At 39.6% G+C, this 19,752-nt stretch overlaps 1 protein-coding gene across 1 annotated transcript in view; it reads left to right on the plus strand.

Moving 5' to 3' along the window:
* Positions 1–4,332: 4,332 nt before the first annotated feature.
* The window catches only part of LOC126162208 (uncharacterized), a 77,383-nt gene continuing 61,963 nt past the window's right edge, over positions 4,333–19,752 (plus strand). Inside the window, exon 1 of the mRNA XM_049918552.1 lies at positions 4,333–4,423. Within this exon, the coding sequence (XP_049774509.1) occupies positions 4,421–4,423 (3 nt within the window). The 5' untranslated portion in view covers positions 4,333–4,420. The remainder of the gene's footprint in view (positions 4,424–19,752) is intronic.

Genomic DNA, 19,752 nt, shown 5'->3' on the forward strand with positions numbered 1-19,752 from the left:
TCAGGTACATTTTAGTGATGTGAGATGAAGTATGTGTGATGGTTCAATATATATCGCTGGTGTGATTGTCGATTGTTCATGTTTATTCACTCTGTCGTTATCTTGAAAATTTTCGTAATTAATTCTGTTTCTTGAGTCTGTTTTGTTGAAGTATAATAATGAGTAAAAGTAAAGTTATTAGAAATCCTCTGAAGGCTTTTAATAAAAGGAGAAATGTTGGAAAGCCAAAGGTATGTGTTATTACTGTAAACAATAAAGACGATACCCAGCTAGCACTCAAGCTTATTTCAAGGTGGATATTGAGTTTACGTTCAGTTGAAAATTCAAGATTGAAAAATCAACCTGTTACACAGCTTGTTTCAAGGTGGGTATTGAGTTTAGGTTCAGTTGAAAATTCAAGATTGAAAAATCAACCTGTTACACAGTTTACATCAAGCTGTAAAAATTTAGCTTGAATTAAAATAATTTTCCCAAGCTTGAAATAAACTGTAATTTCCCTGGAAGGCTGTACAGCAGATGCGCGCGCAGCATAGCTTCCATAGACGTCCACGGGAAGCGCCACAAGCGTTTATAAGCCGTGACGTAAGGGTGTTGTCGTGTGTGACGTCATGACGGCGCGGAGTTTGGTTTGAGTGTGGCTGTCTCCAGTTCTGTTTTATCTTATTTTATTTACTTTTCTGAGCCTTGCTATGTTTACGGCCATTTTACCTTTGTGACGCGCGTTAATGGTTGTGGTTTGTTGACAAGTTTGTTTTATACTAGAAAACAGTTCGGTACGTTAATGTTACAAATGTTAAATATTACGTAACGTTAAGTTACGTTTACGGCCATTTTACCTTTGTGACGCGCGTTAATGGTTGTGGTTCGTTGACAAGTTTGTTTTATACTAGAAAACATTCGGTACGTTAATGTTACAAATGTTAAATATTACGTAACGTAATTAATTAGGTTCAATAAATTCAGATTAATATTTATATAGCTTAAAACAAGCTGTAAATACCAGGCTGTATTCCACGTGTGTAGATACAGCTGGAGCCAAGCTTGATAAGTCAAGCTTGAAATATAGCTTGAACTCTGCCAACTTTGATGTTTATTTCAAGCTAGAATCCAGCTAACAGGCTTGAATATTCCAGCTTTGATCAAGCTTATATACTTGAACTTTACAGCTGGAAACAAGTTTGAAACCGGCTTACTGTGCTATCTGGGTAACCAAGTGAGTGAACCTAACCTCTCAAGTACACCTGCCCATAGCAGTCAAAGTGGGAAAGAAAATACTTCACAGAAGAAGCTTGGTTCAATGAGTGAAAACTATGAATGTTTTATGGGCGAATCGGATGTGAATGAAATATTTGATATGTCGGTTCTCAAAGGAATTTTTTCAAACTGTGTAAGATGTATTCATTGTAGTGAAGTTGGTCTGGAACTCTCCATAATAAAGCACGTAGGACTTGCTAGTGAAATACAACTGAAATGTGATAAGTGTTCATACATTACCACCTTTTGGAACAGTGTTGCAGTAACTGCAACTGAGGAAAATGGTAGCAAAATCTACGAACACAACATTAGATTTGTTTATTCCTTGCGTTCAGTTGGTAAGGGTGCTACTGCAGAAGCAATTTTCTGTGGCATCATGAATCTTCCAAATCCCCCAACCAAGTTTACGACCTATAATAAATAAATAGGGTGTAAAGTAGAAGATGTCTGTATAGAATCCATGAAGAACGCTGTGGAAGAGGCAGTAATGGAAAATAATGGTAACAGAGATTTGACTGCAGCGTTCGATGGTACCTGGCATAAACGGGGACACACATCTCTTCATGGTGTAGTATCTGCCACCAGTATGTATACAGGGAAAGTTTTAGATGTAGCAGTAATATCAAAGTATTGTAGATGTCCACAAAAATATAAAGGTACACACGAAAATAATTGCAAAGCTAACTATAGTGGCAGTAGTGGAGGAATGGAAGTGGCTGTTGTTGCCAGTATATTCCAGCGTTCTGAGGCGTGTGATAAAGTGCGATATGTTAATTACCTTGGTGACGGTGATTCTAAAAGTTTCAAACATGTTCAAGGACTGAAGCCCTATGGTGATGATGTTGTAGTGCAGAAATTTGAGTGTATTGGACACGTACAGAAGCGAATGGGAACAAGACTTCGGCGACTGAAAGCTTCATACAAAAAACAAAAACTCAGTGATGGTAAAGGGTTGGATGGGAAGGGAAGGTTAACTGACAGTGTAATTGACAAAATACAGAACTATTATGGAATGGCTATTAGGCAAAATACACAAAGTGTCGACGAAATGATGAAGGCTGTTTGGGCTCTTTTTTTTCATACTTCTTCAACCGAGGAAAATCCCCAACATAGCTTGTGTCCCAAAGAAGAAGACAGTTGGTGTAAATATAACAAAGGATTGCTAACTGGTGAAGTGTACACTCATAAGCATAGTCTGCCTCATGCTATAATGGAGGTGATAAAACCTATTTTCAGAGACTTAGCAGCACCTGAACTGTTGAAAAAGTGTATTCACGGAAAAACTCAAAACCCCAATGAAAGTGTAAATAGTGTTATATGGTCGAGAATCCCCAAGACTGTATTTGTCGGAATAGAAACACTTCACTTTGGTGTGTATGATGCTGTTGCGACATTCAATGATGGCAACATTGTAAGGTGCAAGGTATTTAGAAATATGGGAATGAAGATAGGTTCTAACATGGTATGAGCGATGCTTGCTTTAGACAAGGAACGCCTTCGGGCTGCAGACAGGGCTGTAAAGAGTCTAGAAATACAAGCAAGAGTAAACAGGAGGAGGAACAAGAGGAAGCTGGAGGAGGAGTTTGCAGAGGATGAAGATAATCCATCCTATGGACCTGGAATGCACTAAAAAGTTAATCCAATCTTTGTCGCTCGATTCCCGAAACTTTTGTTTTCTCATATTAATTACATGTTTTCTAAGGACCTTCCAAACATATTTGTTTCAAACTTTCAGTAAATGTTACACAGTACCTTCTGCATAATTTAACACAGCGTTTTTCCAAAAAACTGTATATTTTTGAATATATAAATAAAAAATCGCAAAAAAAATGTTGTGAATTTTCATTACAATTGAAAAAAAATCATCTTTAATAACTGAACTAAAATTTTGTAAAATCCCTGTGTTAAGTTGTAGCCCATATTCCAATAAATAATCTGTAAAAAGTTCAACTTCCTACCTCAAATACTTTGTGAGGAAAGATGTAATTTATAAGTGTTATTTTAACATTGCAAGTATAGGACGTTCTGGAGCCCCTTAAGGATAGAGCGAAGAAGATGAGTGCACTAAATGAAATCTCGTCGATATTCAACACATCTCTGAAAGAAGTACAGACAAAGTAGCATAACTTGAAGACACATCCCCTTTGCCACCTGCATCCACTCGCTTGTTGTTTTAGGAGTCTAGAAAAAGACGATGTGTAATTATTACATGTTCTATTTAATTAACTTGTCACTTTTTATTTTATGAGCATAAGAAAAAAGAAATATTTTTATAATCATATAATTCTGTGAAATGCAGTTTATTTCAATAAAAATTTAATTTCATTGTTGTTTTTTCACATACCTTCAAATAATTTTCCTTTTTCAAGACGTCAAAAATGGCTCTACATACATCGGGTACAGTCAGAGAAATCGTGATGACGGGAATATGAAACAAGTACATTAGGGACTTGCATGAGTCTCCTACAAAGAAAAGATTTCAAAATTCAAACTTGTTTTGATTGTATGTTTCACATAAATATTCGTAGCTCACCTGTAGCTATAAATCGTAGAGTGACTAGCAAACGTTCCTTTGCTGAAATAGCAGTACCGAAGTTTGTGTCTTGTTTTGATATGACGGGCGCTATTAACGTCAACAAACACTTCACATCATTTGAGGACATTCTGCAAAAGTTTTCAAAAGTATCCATGCTCTCAATACTAAGTTCTTGCAGAAGATTATTATAGGCATCATTTTGCGATCTTCTCATTATCCACTCTCTTTTTCTTTTTCACGTTTTTCATTACAATTACAAGAGCTACAGCGTATCTCACCCGCCTACTTGTCATTTTATACTTCGGCTGACACTCGTAATCGTACTGAAATCATATGTAAACAGTATCAGCAAGTTGTTGACGCAAATTTCTTGCCAAAGAACTTGCGGAAAAATCTTGCTTGATTCTTGTGCTGCTGTATAAACCATGGAGGTACCTCCATGGTATAAACACAGCTGCTAGCGGCTCGCAGCAATAACTTCTGCAAGCGACTTGCTACTGTAAACCCAGCAGCATGTGCAAACATTCAATGTCTCTGGAAACGTGTTAACTATCCTATCATGACAGCTTGTATGACAGTGAGCCTGTAGGGTCTTTCGTCAGGCAGGTTGGAAGGCCTGTACGTGTTTAAATGGTAAGGCTACTGTAGGCGGGTGATTTTTGTCACTGTAACAAAAAAAGTTTTCGTCAAAGTGTAGTGCGCTAACAGTAGATCGAAGTCTGTAAACTTTTTTTCAAATCCAAGTGTCATTTGTCGATACATATTTTGAAGAGAAAGTCATTCATTAATTGCGAACTCGTGAAACTTAAAAGAAAAAAATCAAGAGTGGGTATACCCACTTTGGGGTGGCACATTAGTCAGTTGAAAGTTTTACACAGAACTTCATAAAGTTCAACAACATCTAAAGAAATTGTTTTCAATGTTTTCGAATGAGTGCTGAAGTTTTTAATGAATTTATTCGAATTTTACCTGCAATAACAAACAAAAATATGACCATGACAGTGCCTGTTCCAGCTGTATAGAAGTTGTTGCGATCACTTGAAAATATTATTCAACTGATTTGTTGCCATCCTTCAGATTTTTTTCAATAAGTGTTGATCTTTTTTTCTACTTCATCTATAGGAATATCATTAACAATATTGTCTTCATCACTGTCATGTTATGTGAAGACGTTGTTGCAATGCTTGCGTGTCACTGTGACGGGGAGCAGAAAATGCACGGAGGGTGACTGTATTGTCACCAGTGCGCGGCGCATGACTATCGAAACCTAGCGGCACAGTGACAGTTTTGTCGCAGGCTTGGTTGGGAGTCGGCAAACAAATGTGCCTACCGCTTCCAAACTTCACAGAAGCTCTTCTGCGGACCTTGCAGAACTAGCACTCCTGGAAGAAAGGATATTGCGGAGACATGGCTTAATCACAGCCTAGGGGATGTTTCCAGAATGAGATTTTCACTCTGCAGCGGAGTGTGTGCTGATATGAAACTTCCTGGCAGATTAAAACTGTGTGCTGGACCGAGACTCGAACTCGGGACCTTTGCCTTTTGCGGGCAAGTGCTCTACCATCTGAGCTACCCAAGCACGACTCTGCCAGAAAGTTTCATATCAGCACACACTCCGCTGCAGAGTGAAAATCTCATTCTGGATACATCTCCCAGGCTGTGGCTAAGCCATGTCTCCAAAATATGCTTTCTTCCAGGAGTGCTAGTTCTGCAATGTTCGCAGAAGAGCTTCTGTGAAGTTTGGAAGGTAGGAGACGAGATACTGGCAGAATTGAAGCTGTGAGGATGGGTTGTGAGTCGTGCTTGGGTAGCTCAGATGGTAGAGTACTTGCCCACAGACGGCAAAGGTCCCGAATTCGAGTCTTGGTCCGGCACACTGTTCTGATCTGCCAGGAAGTTTCATATCAGTGCAGACTGAAACTGTCACTCTAAAAGTGCCAACCAGTTGTCACCTCGGCAGATGCACTCTTTTGCATTTATATCCACAGACTGGACAAGAGTGACGAAACAGCTTCTGTGACAAAAATCATCCATGTGCATTAGCCCCAAAAAGTTTCATATCTGTGACATTTGGCGTTGTGAGCATAACTATGTTGAACTCACGTGGAACTCAAAGCGCTCTATGGTTTTATATGTACACTCCTGGAAATTGAAATAAGAACACTGTGAATTCATTGTCCCAGGAAGGGGAAACTTTATTGACACATTCCTGGGGTCAGATACATCACATGATCACACTGACAGAACCACAGGCAACAGAGCATGCACAACGTCGGCACTAGTACAGTGTATATCCACCTTTCGCAGCAATGCAGGCTGCTATTCTCCCATGGAGACGATCGTAGAGATGCTGGATGTAGTCCTGTGGAACGGCTTGCCATGCCATTTCCACCTGGCGCCTCAGTTGGACCAGCGTTCGTGCTGGACGTGCAGACCGCGTGAGACGACGCTTCATCCAGTCCCAAACATGCTCAATGGGGGACAGATCCGGAGATCTTGCTGGCCAGGGTAGTTGACTTACACCTTCTAGAGCACGTTGGGTGGCACGGGATACATGCGGACGTGCATTGTCCTGTTGGAACAGCAAGTTCCCTTGCCGGTCTAGGAATGGTAGAACGATGGGTTCGATGACGGTTTGGATGTACTGTGCACTATTCAGTGTCCCCTCGACGATCACCAGTGGTGTACGGCCAGTGTAGGAGATCGCTCCCCACACCATGATGCCGGGTGTTGGCCCTGTGTGCCTCGGTCGTATGCAGTCCTGATTGTGGCGCTCACCTGCACGGCGCCAAACATGCATACGACCATCAGTGGCACCAAGGCAGAAGCGACTCTCATCGCTGAAGACGACACGTCTCCATTCGTCCCTCCATTCACGCCTGTCGCAACACCACTGGAGGCGGGCTGCACGATGTTGAGGCGTGAGCGGAAGACGGCCTAACGGTGTGCGGGACCGTAGCCCAGCTTCATGGAGACGGTTGCGAATGGTCCTCGCCGATACCCCAGGAGCAACAGTGTCCCTAATTTGCTGGGAAGTGGCGGTGCGGTCCCCTACGGCACTGCGTAGGATCCTACGGTCTTGGCGTGCATCCGTGCGTCGCTGCGGCCCGGTCCCAGGTCGACGGGCACGTGCACCTTCCGCCGACCACTGGCGACAACATCGATGTACTGTGGAGACCTCACACCCCACGTGTTGAGCAATTCGGCGGTACGTCCACCCGGCCTCCCGCATGCCCACTATACGCCCTCGCTCAAAGTCCGTCAACTGCACATACGGTTCACGTCCACGCTGTCGCGGCATGCTACCAGTGTTAAAGACTGCGATGGAGCTCCGTATGCCACAGCAAACTGGCTGACACTGACGGCGGCGGTGCACAAATGCTGCGCAGCTAGCGCCATTCGACGGCCAACACCGCGGTTCCTGGTGTGTCCGCTGTGCCGTCCGTGTGATCATTGCTTGTACAGCCCTCTCGTAGTGTCCGGAGCAAGTATGGTGGGTCTGACACACCGGTGTCAATGTGTTCTTTTTTCCATTTCCAGGAGTGTATTAATGCCAAGGAGTTTCTTGTTTGATTACTGGTCATTTTCTTTGCTTAGATTCCATTTGGTTTTTTAGAACTTATAGCGAACTGACAGAAGATACAGTATCACCCACAGCATTCTTTGTACAAATTCGCTAGTTGGGGACATGGAAAATCATTGTTATAGTTAGTTCAGTTTGGGGTAAAGATCAGTGTGGTCGTAGAAATGGTGGTTGTACTACACAGATCAGGCATCATACATTACTTATTATATGGCATATATGTAAATTTTCACAAAATAGACAGCTATAACGAAGGGAGCAGATTTTGCTGGAGTACACTGGCATTGCTTATATCATAGTGATTGGTAATGCCGTGCTGCTCAGCCCAGATAGTGCACTGTGAAAGTGCACTTATGAAGGATCATCCACTTTACAAAAAGCCTTTACAATAGTTGTGGCATTGTACAATTAGCAACAGTACAGCAGTAGTGTGCTTTATTCTTTGATCCTTGTTTTCTTTGTAATTACCAAAGAACGACATAAATATGTTTTCTCACTTAAGTCGACTCATCGTTGAAAACATTTTAATTAAAGACTCAATCCATTGATGATGTTTGTGGACAGAATACTTTTTGTTTGTTCATGTATTATAAAATTTAAGTAACTTTTCTGTTTCAGATATTGGGTTTCCTTTGTGTGAGATCACGTGAATCAACAGGAGCACTGCACAATCATGATACGGTTCTACCAGAAATGCATCAAATAAAGTCACTGGTTTATCAGCTGCTGGTTTCTAATGTGATTATCGCTGCATGACAGAAATTAACAGGCTTTGAATGCGGAATGGTAGTTGGAGGTAGACGCATGAAACACTCCATTTCGGAAAGCGTTAGGGATTTCAGTATTATGAGATCCACAGTGTCAAGACTGTGCCGAGAATACCAGATTTCAGCCATTACCTCGCACCACAGACAACATACAGGCCGACAAGCAACACTACATGAAATAACCGCAGCAATCAGTATGGGATGTAAGACGAACATATCCATTATGACAGTGTGGCCAAATTTGCTGCTAATGGGCTATGGCACCAGACAACTGATAAGTGCCCTTACTAACAGCACGACATTGCCAGCAGAACCTCTCCTGGACTCATGACTGATAGTTTAGACCCTAGAGGAAGGAAAGACCATGACATGGTCAGATGAGTCCCAGTTTCAGTTGTTGAGAGCTGTGGTAGGGTTCGAGTCCTGTGGGCGCAATTGTCAACAAGGCACTGTGGAAGCTGGTGGTGGCTCCATAATGGTATGGTATGTGTTTATATGGAAACGACTTGGTCCTCTGGTCCAGCTGAACTGATCATTGGCTGGAAATGGTTATGTTCAGCTACTTGGAGACTATTAGCAGCCATTCATGGATGTCATGTTCCCAAACAATGATGAAATTATGGATGACAATGCGCCATGCCACCGGGTACAATTGTTCGAGATTGGTTTGAAGAACATACTGGTCAATTTGAGAAAATTGTTTGGACACCCAGATCGCTCAACATGAATCTCATTGAACATTTATGGGACATAAGTGAGAGGTGAATTCATGTACTAAAATGACTCGTGCAACACTTTCGCAATTATGAACAGCTATGGAGGCAGCATGGCTCAATATTTCTGCAGAAGACTTCGATTTGTTGAGTCCATAACACATTGAGCTGCTGTGGCACACAATGCAAAAGGAAGTCCGACACAATATTTGAAGATGTTCCATGACTTTTGTCACTTCATAGTACACCTGTTGATTTGAAATATGGTCACATGCTTCCTGCATGACTTTATGTCACAGTTACAATATTACTCAAATATGAACTCTTCGTGCAGTCTTTGCAATAAATCGCAAAAACAGAAGTTAAGAAACTACAAAGTATACTACTGTACTCTAGGATAAGAAAGCAGATGCTCCTTATTTTGAAAGTCAGTAACAGGTTGCTGGTAGACTTCAGGGTGGGAAATGATTTCCAGATACTTTGCTGGTACTCAGAAGCAAAGCAGAATATACCTCATTGATCCTCTATTATTTATTAGAATATATGGCACTTCAGACACATCTAAAATGTAAAAAACATTACCTGTAACTTGTGACAAGTGATATGTATTTGTTGTTCATTATTGGGTTCATCCTTTAAGTCTATAAATAATCTGTGAAAACTGCTGCCACTCAAGAAACCACTCTCCTGATCATTTAAATCATTTTATTTCACCTCTGACACTTTTTTTCCTCAATAAAAGTTGCAACACAGACTCTTGAAGAAGTCTCTACATTACATCTACATTAGGGTTCCTCCCTATTCCATTCAAGTGTATGGCTTGGGAGAAATGTCTCTTTTGATACCTCTGTGCCTGCAGTAGTTATTCTAAACTTGGCCTCACATTCCATATGTGAACAATACATAGGAGATTGTAATATATTCCTAGAACCATCATTTTATGCTGGTTCTTGAAACTTTGTTAATAGACTTTCTCAGGATAGTTTACATCTGTCATCAAGAGTCTTCCAGTTCAGTTTCTTCAGTAGCTCTGTGACATTCTTCCATGGATCATACTAACCTGTGACCACTCGTGCTACCCTTCTATGTAAATATTCAGTATCCCCTGTTAGCCCCATTTGGTATGGATCTGACATACCTGAGCAATATTCTAGAAGAGGTCGCGTGAGTGATCCATAACCAATCTCCTTTGTAGACTGATTGCACTTCCCCAGCATTCTACCAGTAAACCAAAGTCTACCACCTGTTTTCCCTACAACTGAGCCTATGTTGTCATCTCCTTACATATCCCTATGAAATGTTACACCCAGGTATTTGTATGAGTTGGCTGATACCTACAGCGGCTCCTTGACATATAGAAATACAATACTAAATTTTTTCATTTTGTAAAGTGCACAATTTTACATTCCTAAACATTTAAAGCAAATTGCCAGTATTTTCTCTAGTTTGATATCTTATTAAGATTTGACTGAATATTTAAGCAGTTTCTCTTAGACAGTACTTCATTACAGATAACTGCATCATCTGCAAATAGTCTGAGGCTACTATTAATACCATCTGCGAGGTCACTAATATACAGCATGAACAGCAAGGATCCTAACACACTTCCCAGGGGCACACATGAAGTTACTTCTACATCTGATGATGACTCTCCATCCAAGATAACATGCCACACCCTCCCTACCAAGAAGCCCTCAATCCAGTCACAAATTTTGCTTGATACCCCTTATGATCATATGTTTGAGAATAAGCATAGGTGTGGTACTGAGTCAAATGCTTTTAGGAATCAGGAAATACTGCATCTTCCTCACTGCCTTGATCAAAAGCTTTCAGTATGTCATACGAGAAAATAGTGAGTTGGGTTTCACACGATTGATGTTTTTGGAACCAATGCTAGATGGCATTGAGATCATCCTGTTCAAGATAACTGATTATGTTTGAGCTCCGAATATGATCTAAGGTTCTACAGCAAATCAGTGCCACAGATACTGGGCGGTAGTTTTGTGGATCACTTCTACCAGCCTTCTTGTAGACAGGTGTGACCTGTGCTTTTTCCAGAATTGGGCACAGCTTTTTGTTTGAGGTATCTTTGATAGATTATAGTTAGAAGAGGGACTAACTCAGCTGCAAATTCAGTACAGAATCTGACAGGAATTCCATTTGGCCCTGAAGATTTGATCAGTTTTAACGATTTCAGCTGTTTCTCAACACTACTGACACTAAAGCTTAATTCATTTATATTTTCAGTAGCACAAGGATTAAACTGAGGCAATCCTTCTGGGTTTTCCTGTGTAAAGGAACATTTGAAAATGGAGTTAAGCATTTCAGTTTTGGTTTGCTACCTTCAATTTCAGTTCCTGTTTCATTCGCTAAGGACAGGGCACTAACAATGGTGCCATTAACAGCCATTACAAACAACCAGAATATCTTTGTGTTTGTCAAATATTGTTTGAGAATACTCTGCTACAATAGTCACTGAAAGCATCATGCATTGTTCTCTTGACAGCCTAACATATTTCATTCAGCATCTCTCTGTCTATAACCCTAAGCTTTGTTTTACATCTTCTGTTTCTTTAGAAGTTTCTTTGCAGTGACTATATACTATGGAGGTCCCCTCTCATTATGAAATTTTATGCTTGTTGCAATTACAAGTTAGCAATTTGAATTAGAACATCATGACATATGACTCGCTTGCAACTGGAGATTCTTTCCTATTGATAGATGACAGGTCAGCAGTAGATTGAAATAATGCATGGAATTTGAGATTTGCAATTGTTTATCACGAGCTCAGATATCTTTTTCCCTGTGGGGACAGATTGTTGTGTATGGACCAGCCTAATATGAGTGAATGCAGCCAAGATAGGTTAACTTGTGAGATGATGTAAGATGATGATACCATTGCAAAAGACAAGTTTCAGGAATAGCAGCCTGTCAGACTATACATCTGCTTCATTGAGATCTACGTGTACAGTGATTTGGCCTCAGTAGCATCACACCTGCGACAAATAAATTTCTAGTTGCCTTTGTTTTGATAGTACCCAACCTATAAGTAGTTGGTGTTTCACAAAAACAGGTATAATTTCAGGTATGTATTCCCCATGTGTAACAGAAAACATTCATTACAATGTCTGTCTGTAAATGCTTGATTTTTGAGTCATGTCTTTCAAAACATTGATATTCACTGAAATTTTTTTCTTCCTGGAGCTAGGTGCCTTTACAAAATGTCCTCTTCCTGCTTGAATACAGGCCTCACATCAATGTCTTCAAAGCCCTATGAACATGACCCCAAATTTCAAAAGTATTGTGTATTTCCTCGCCAATGGCCTTGCTGCAGAGGTAACACCGGTTCCCATCAGATCACCAAAGTTAAGCGCTGTCGGGCTGGGCTAGCAGTTGGATGGGTGACCATCCAGTGTGCTGAGCGCTTTTGGCAAGCAGGGTGCACTCAGCCCTTGTGAGGCAAACTGAGGAGCTACTTGATTGAGAAGTAGCGGCTCCAGTCTCGGAAACTGACATATAGCCAGTAGAGTGGTGTGCTGAGCACATGCCCCTCGATATCCGCATCCAGTGATGCCTGTGGGCTGAGGATGACATGGTGGCTGGTCAGCCTTCATGGCCTGTTTGGGAGGAGTTCAGTTGTGTATTTCCTCACATCCTGCCACAATTCAATTCCCAAGGGGTCCATGTCAGGCACCAGAGATAAATACACCAATGATTTTAAATAGCCTCATAATTACAAATCTATAGGGTTCAAACTAGGTGAGCATGGAGGTCAAGCAATTGGGTCACTTCTGACTTCCCATCAGTTAGGAAACATTTGATCCAAGTACCCATCAGCTGCATGTCTGAAGTGAGCTGGAGTACCATTGTGCAAGAAGTGAGCTTATTGACGAATTGTCCGTAGAGTGTCTTATTATAAAACATGAGGTAGGGTATTTTCCAGGAAGCTTGTGTACACCTGTACCAAAAAATCTGTTTACAAGTTGGCTACTTGAGGTCCCACTAACCTCAGGTCAGACCATATGAAATCAACCAGTGGTCTGGTTCTTGATATGTCAGATTTTGATAAATTCTTGTACATTTTGTTCATGTTTGTATGAAAAATCCAAAATTAATTTATTTTGCAACCTTCATTTTTGAGGTATTAATTTTTAAAATCTTCAAAAGTCATGCATTTTTTGTTGGTTTCTGAAACCTTAAAATCATCATATCTCAAAAACTACTTGACTTGCAGTCTTCAAATTTCTACTCGTTTATTCAGATTCTTGTAAGCTTTAAAAGTATGTGCTACTTGAAGATGTTAATAACAATGCTGAACTTTCCCAAGCCAATTTTCTTTTAATTTTTAAAATATCAGGAAAGGGTGGGGTTGGTATAGACACTTTTTATATTTCATGTTTTATCTTAAAATTATGAGAGGCAGGTTTTTGGTATTTAATATCTTTGGATTAACTACCTTCCACACTAAGAGAAGAATTAAAGCAGTTCTCTGTATCTTCACTGTTTTGACCATTCAGCCCATCAGGTGTAAATGTGATAACTGGCTGAAACTGCAAGGAGTAGAAGTGGACAGTAGGTTTATGATATAAATAAAGCAAAATTTTCCAAAAAAGTTTTATTCCTTATTAAATGTCACAAGACATCAAAATTAACCTAAAGAAAACTTGTTTTTTGTTTTTTAATAAGTATTGCACATTTCAACATTAGCATTAAACTGCAGCATCCTTCCTTGCCTTCATGTCTCAATTGTTTTTGCAGAAGGCAGGTGACTAATAATATCAGATCTTTCCACTCCTGACAATAGGGAACGCAAATACAGAGCCTGTTCTCTTTGCATTTCTAAATTGGCCATCGTCATGTTCAGAAGTCTTTTTTGTGGAGAAACAAACCAAAACAAAATCATCAGACCTCACTGTCAACTTTTGTAAAGATTGGGCGTCTTCCATTTCACATCATTCCTTATCTTCAGATTTCAGTGCACTGGATGAAAGGGTTTCTGATTCACTATCTCTATCATCACCGATCTTATTTTTTTTTGCAGAAATCTTCAATACCTTCTTGATCTGAAATAAGGTCTTTAAAGTTGGTCCCATTTGATCAACCACTCCTGCTTCTAATTTGTCTTTGACTAGAATAATAGTGTAAACTGCAGGAAATGTCATAACCTATGCTGAGAGGCGTGCTTTCATAACAAATATTGTACTCCACCTCAGTATGAGTGCACTGTGCTAAATAATGTACTTTAAAGAACATTACACGAGAATAAAACATGAGTGAGTGCTTAAATAATGTTCAAGAAATGAATATCTACATCTATACCCTGAAACCATCATGACATGTATGGCAGAGGGTACATCCCACTGTTCTAGTTATTAGGGTTTCTTCCTGTTCCATTCATGTATGGAGCACAGGAAGAATGATTGTTTGAATGCCTTTGCTGCATTCTGTGATTATTCTAATCTTATCCTCACAATCCCTTTGTCACTGATGCATAGTGTAATGCAGTATATTCCTGGAATCATCAATTAAAGCCGGTTCTTGAAACTTTATAGACTTTCTCAGGATAGTTGACGTCTGCCTTCAAAAGTCTTTCATTTCAGTTCCTTAGCTATCTCCGTGACACTCTCCCATGGATTAAACAAAGCTGTGACCATTCTCGCTGCCCTTTCCTGTATACATTCCATATCTCCTGTTAGTCCCATTTGGTATGGATCCCACACACTTGAGCAATATTCTAAAACAGGTCACATGAGGGATTTATAAGCAATCTTCTTAGTAGACTGATTGCATTTCCCCAGTATTCTACCAATAAACGGAAGACTGCCACCTGCTTTACCCACAACTGAGCCTATGTGATCATTCCATTTCCTACCCTTACGAAGTGTTACACCCAGCTATTTGTATGAAATGGAAAATTTCAACAGTGACTCATTGATATTATAGTCATAGGACACTACATTTTTGTTTTTGTTTTGGGAAATTCACAGTTTTACATTTCTGAACATTTAAAGCAAGTTTCCAATCTATGCACCACTTTGAAAGCTTATCAATATCTGACTGAATATTTAAGCAGTTACTTTCAGTAGTACTTCATTATAGATAACTGAATCATCTGCAAATAATCTGAGGGTACTATTAATACTGTCTGCAAGGTCATTAATATAGAACATGAATAGCAAAGGTCCTAACACCCTTCCCTGTGGCACACCTGAAGTTACTTGCACATCTGACAATGACTCTCCAACCAAGGTAACATGCATCCTCCCCACCAAAAAGTCCTCAATCCAATCACAAATTTCATTTGATACCACATATGATCCTACTTTGACATGGTACTGAGTCAAATGCTTTTTGGAAACCAAAAAATACTTCAACTTCCAGACTGTCTTGATCCAAAGCTTTCAGTATGTCATGTGAGAAAAGTGCAAGTTGGGTTTCATATGACCAATGTTTTCAGAATGTTCACTGGCTGGCATTGAGGAGGTCGTTCTGTTCAAGATACATGATTATGTTTGAGCTCAGAATATGATCTAAGATTCTACAACAAGTCAATGTCAAGGATACTGGACGCTAGTTCTGTGGATCACTTCTACTAAACTTCTTGTGGATGAGAGCAACCTGTGCTTTTTCCAAAAACTGGGCACAGTTTTTTGTTAAAGGTATCCATGACTGATTATAGGTAGAAAGTGGACTAACTCAGCTACAAATTCAGTACTGAATCTAACAGGGATTTGAGTGGGCCCTGGAGATATGATCAATTTTAACAATTACAGCTGTTTCTCAACACTACTGACAGTAAAACTTATTCATTCATGTTTTCAGCAGTATGAGGATAAAACTGGGGCAACTCTGTTGGGTTGTTCTGTGTAAAGGAACATTTGAAAATGTAGTTAAGCATTTCAGCTTTCGCTTTGCTACACATATAAGTGCACTGAGACTTTCTCTAAAGTTTTCATTTACATCAGGAGATGAGTTTAGTGAGCATTGCCATTTTTTGGCCAACCCTGTTACTGAGTCTTGCCCAAACAAGCTACATGCAGCTTCAATTTCTGTTTCAGTGGATTTGAGTTTTATGTCTACTGCACAAATACATATCATACATATCCTTCATATCTCATTTGCCTATTCTTTTGATATACACTTAAATTTTTCCCAAAAATCTCACCGGTATCAATTTCAGGTTTAACCAGCTTTCTGAACCTAGTATTATGTGAGCTTCACTGCTTTGTACAAGCACTTCTAACTCTGGCACTTTGTTGTGAATCCTTCAGCAGTTTACCATAAGGATTTTAATACTCTCACCTGTATGCATTTCTTTCAATCTTACACTGATACTCTCAGCTTTTCTACAGCTATCATTATTTGAATTGGATGGAGAGGTGCCAAGCTAAAAAAACCTTGTGTGCATCCCACACACAGTGAGCTACTTGAGTAGCAGCCTTCAATGTATAGTGCACACCTGGCCTATGTAGGTGGCCCCTACAGTTCTTAGTCTTATGGCACAAGTCCAGGCAGTTTCAACCTAGTTCATCACAGAACCTTTGAAGCCTCTGGTTTAGCCCTTCCACTTGACTCAGAACCAAAGGGCCATGATCAGTTCTGGAGATAATGCTGCAAATTGTGAACTTTGTTGAAACTCCGTGCTCAAGGCTGATGTTCACAGTCTTCTCAGCCAGTCACTAGAATGACGCAAGTATGACCTTGAAGATCAGACATCAGGCATCATTTGTTCCAACATGCACCACAATCTGCAGTTTGCACCGTGTTACCTGAATGGCTGCTGGAATAGCCTCTTCTACATGTTGAATGAGGCCTCCAGGCGTACACACAGAGTGCACCTGGTGTCCTTTCCTGTCTCTTGCTGCCATTTCCCTAAGGGGTATCATCATTCACTGCCCATTTGAACTGCCGATGATTGTTACGTCTGTATCCTTTTGTGTTCGCCTCCTCTTGATGTTGGAAAAAACAGGTTTCCCCATAACAGGTGAAGTAAGTCCCACTGGCACAGTTTCAGTGAAAGACAGCACCTCAAACTTGTTGGTTGGGGGGATCGGTACAACACCCTGAGTCCTCCCTGGCTCCTGTCCTCCCTGTACAGGATGCTTAGAATTATCATTGACATGCCACTGACAGAGGAAGTCAGAGGATGTGTGATGACAGATCCTGTACTTTCTGCAGAGGAGACAGGATCCACAGGAAAGGATAGTACTTGAAGTACCTCTGTTATAGGTATCACAGGTGCACGACTCTCTTGGAGCTCTTCCATCATACCGATATGCAGTAGCTGTCAATCATTGATAGTAGTCAGGGTGATTTCATGGGGCTTATGAATGTCAACCAACTCATCTTATGTTAAAGAATAGCATTCACAGTGGGGCTGCAATTTGGCTCAAGCAGTGTATCACAAGGCAGTGAACAAATAACTTTAAATAAAGCCCATTGATTATCAAAATGGTTCAAATGGCTCTGAGCACTATGCGACTTAACTTCTGAGGTCATCAGTTGCCTAGAACTTAGAACTAATTAAACTTAACTAACCTAAGGACATCACACACATCCATGCCCGAGGCAGGATTCCAACCTGCGACCGTAGCAGTCGCTCGGTTCCAGACTGTAGTGCCTAGAAGCGCATGCCCACTCCGGCCGGCATTGATTATCTTTTAATCTGTTGCACTAAAAAGTTGCTAATTCCCTATAAGAACTGAAGAAAATACACAAAACAAGATTTATATTAGGGCAACACAAAAACCTGTGATAAAAATTACTAGTTTCCTAAAATTTTTTATATGTTAGAATATCTGCTACAGTAACTAAATCAAAAATGCTGATTTACTACAAATTGCTCATAGATTATGCAAAGGACAATGGTAGCTTCCGAAAATTCACAAAAACACTCATTTATATACAATTAAATTCAGGGGTGATGTACTCTTTGGCAGAACTGTGAACCACAAATGCCGATATGCTATGAAACAAGTTATATAAGCCAAAACATTTGTACTGCTAATTTACAAAAATATAGTTCTGTAAACATTGGAACATTTTCATAAATAACTTATTTATCACATAATTGTACAATGAAAGTAGACAGTAATTGTTTTGAACGAGGACAGATATCCTGTTCTCAAAAATTTTAAAAGAGCGCAATTAAGCATAAGCCTATAATTGATGATAACAGTATGAGTTTATCAGGGCACTCACAAATGTTTGAAATTTCTCAATACATCACAATATGGGAATTGATTCAATCACAGAATGATTATGCAGCAGTAACAGTAAAATATGCAAATCTAGAACTTTAAATTGGCACATGAATCTTGTACACATTGTCCCACACAAAGGAAAATTCCAAAGTTGGCTTTTATATGTAAATAAATGTGTATTGGATGGATTTTTCATTTAGCTTTTTTTGTGCACTCTTCTACACTGGCATGCTGAAGAAGAAGACTGCAGCTTGAATTTATCATGGTCAAAATCACTAAAATACATTTATGTATGTTGAAACAGTAAATAATTTCTTTACGCCAGTATTATAATTTCTCTTAAAAATGACAATTTACAATAGCCTGTGCCATTTGTCCTAATAATATGTTAGTATATTCAGTATAATAATAATACTATGTGATATAGTCGAACAATTGTGTCTAATTGCATCTGGTTTGCCAATATCTGACAAGAGAAGAATGTCAGGAACAATAAAAAGAGTGAGAGTCACCTGAAATGATTGAATTACAAAGTTCAATCAAAGCATCTCCCTGTAAGCGTTTATTCTCTCTGCTAATACCTAGAGTGCTTGGTATATATATTAGCTGTATTTAATCAAAACCTGCATAATGAAAAGATTACACAGTGCACATAAAAGCAGAAAAATGCACATTTACACATACTAATTTACTTTGTAGGAACATATGGCTCCATAGATGTTATAAAAATGAAATGGTAATCATAACTATTTACAAATTTCTAAATACTAAACAATGTACATGTATGATCTCTTTAAGCTTAACATGACATGTGATATGATTTTAGATCTTGAAAAGGATATAATCCTTTAAATCTTTCTGTTTCTGGATATTCTTATAGGTCACTACCAGGGTTTGGCATTCTAGTCACCACATAGGGATCAGAGTATAGCAATTGTCATTTTTTTATTCCTTTTTGACTAGAGTGATGGCCTGGGATGGCAAGGTATCAGCACTTTGTTACCAGGTTTATATGTCACTTCATGTTTATTTTCTTGTCAGATAATCTTTTACATTGATTAGCCTTTTCAGTAAGTGTCATTACTGCTTGCCATACTTTGTCTTCCCATGCTACATTATCAGGTGGTACTTTAGGAATTGGAAAACTCCACTCATTATATTCAAATTGGCTCAACATCAACTCTTTTGGTGTGCAATTGGTCAATGTGTGTGGCAAAGTGTTCATGACCTCCTACCTTGAATTTTCCCAGATACTGGAGCCAGGTACCCTGTTTATTACAACAGTAGGTCCTCATGAATTGATTGAATTCACAAAATACATATACTGCCTGGTTGCTTTGTGGGTGGTGATGTGAAATTAGGACTTGCTTAATACCATTTTATTGTAGTAAATCCCTCCACTAGTTACTGGTGAAGATGGTACCACTGTCTGATAGAATAGGCTCGGTTTTGCCCATTCTGGGGATATAATCATTCTGAATTTTCTTCAGATTTGGCTCACTAGTGGCTGTACACATTGCATACATTCATAAATACTTTGAAAAAGTGTCATAGAAACATACCACAAATTTCACACCTATCTTACTTCTTGGAAGAGGCCTGGTTACGTTGATTGCCACAATTTGAAGCAATTTAGTTCATATTATGGAGTATATTTCACCTCTCCTGGTTGTGTTTGATGGCTTCACTCTTTGAC

The sequence above is a fragment of the Schistocerca cancellata genome, chromosome 2 (assembly GCF_023864275.1).
Source record: "Schistocerca cancellata isolate TAMUIC-IGC-003103 chromosome 2, iqSchCanc2.1, whole genome shotgun sequence".
NCBI classification, from domain to species: Eukaryota; Metazoa; Arthropoda; class Insecta; order Orthoptera; family Acrididae; genus Schistocerca; species Schistocerca cancellata.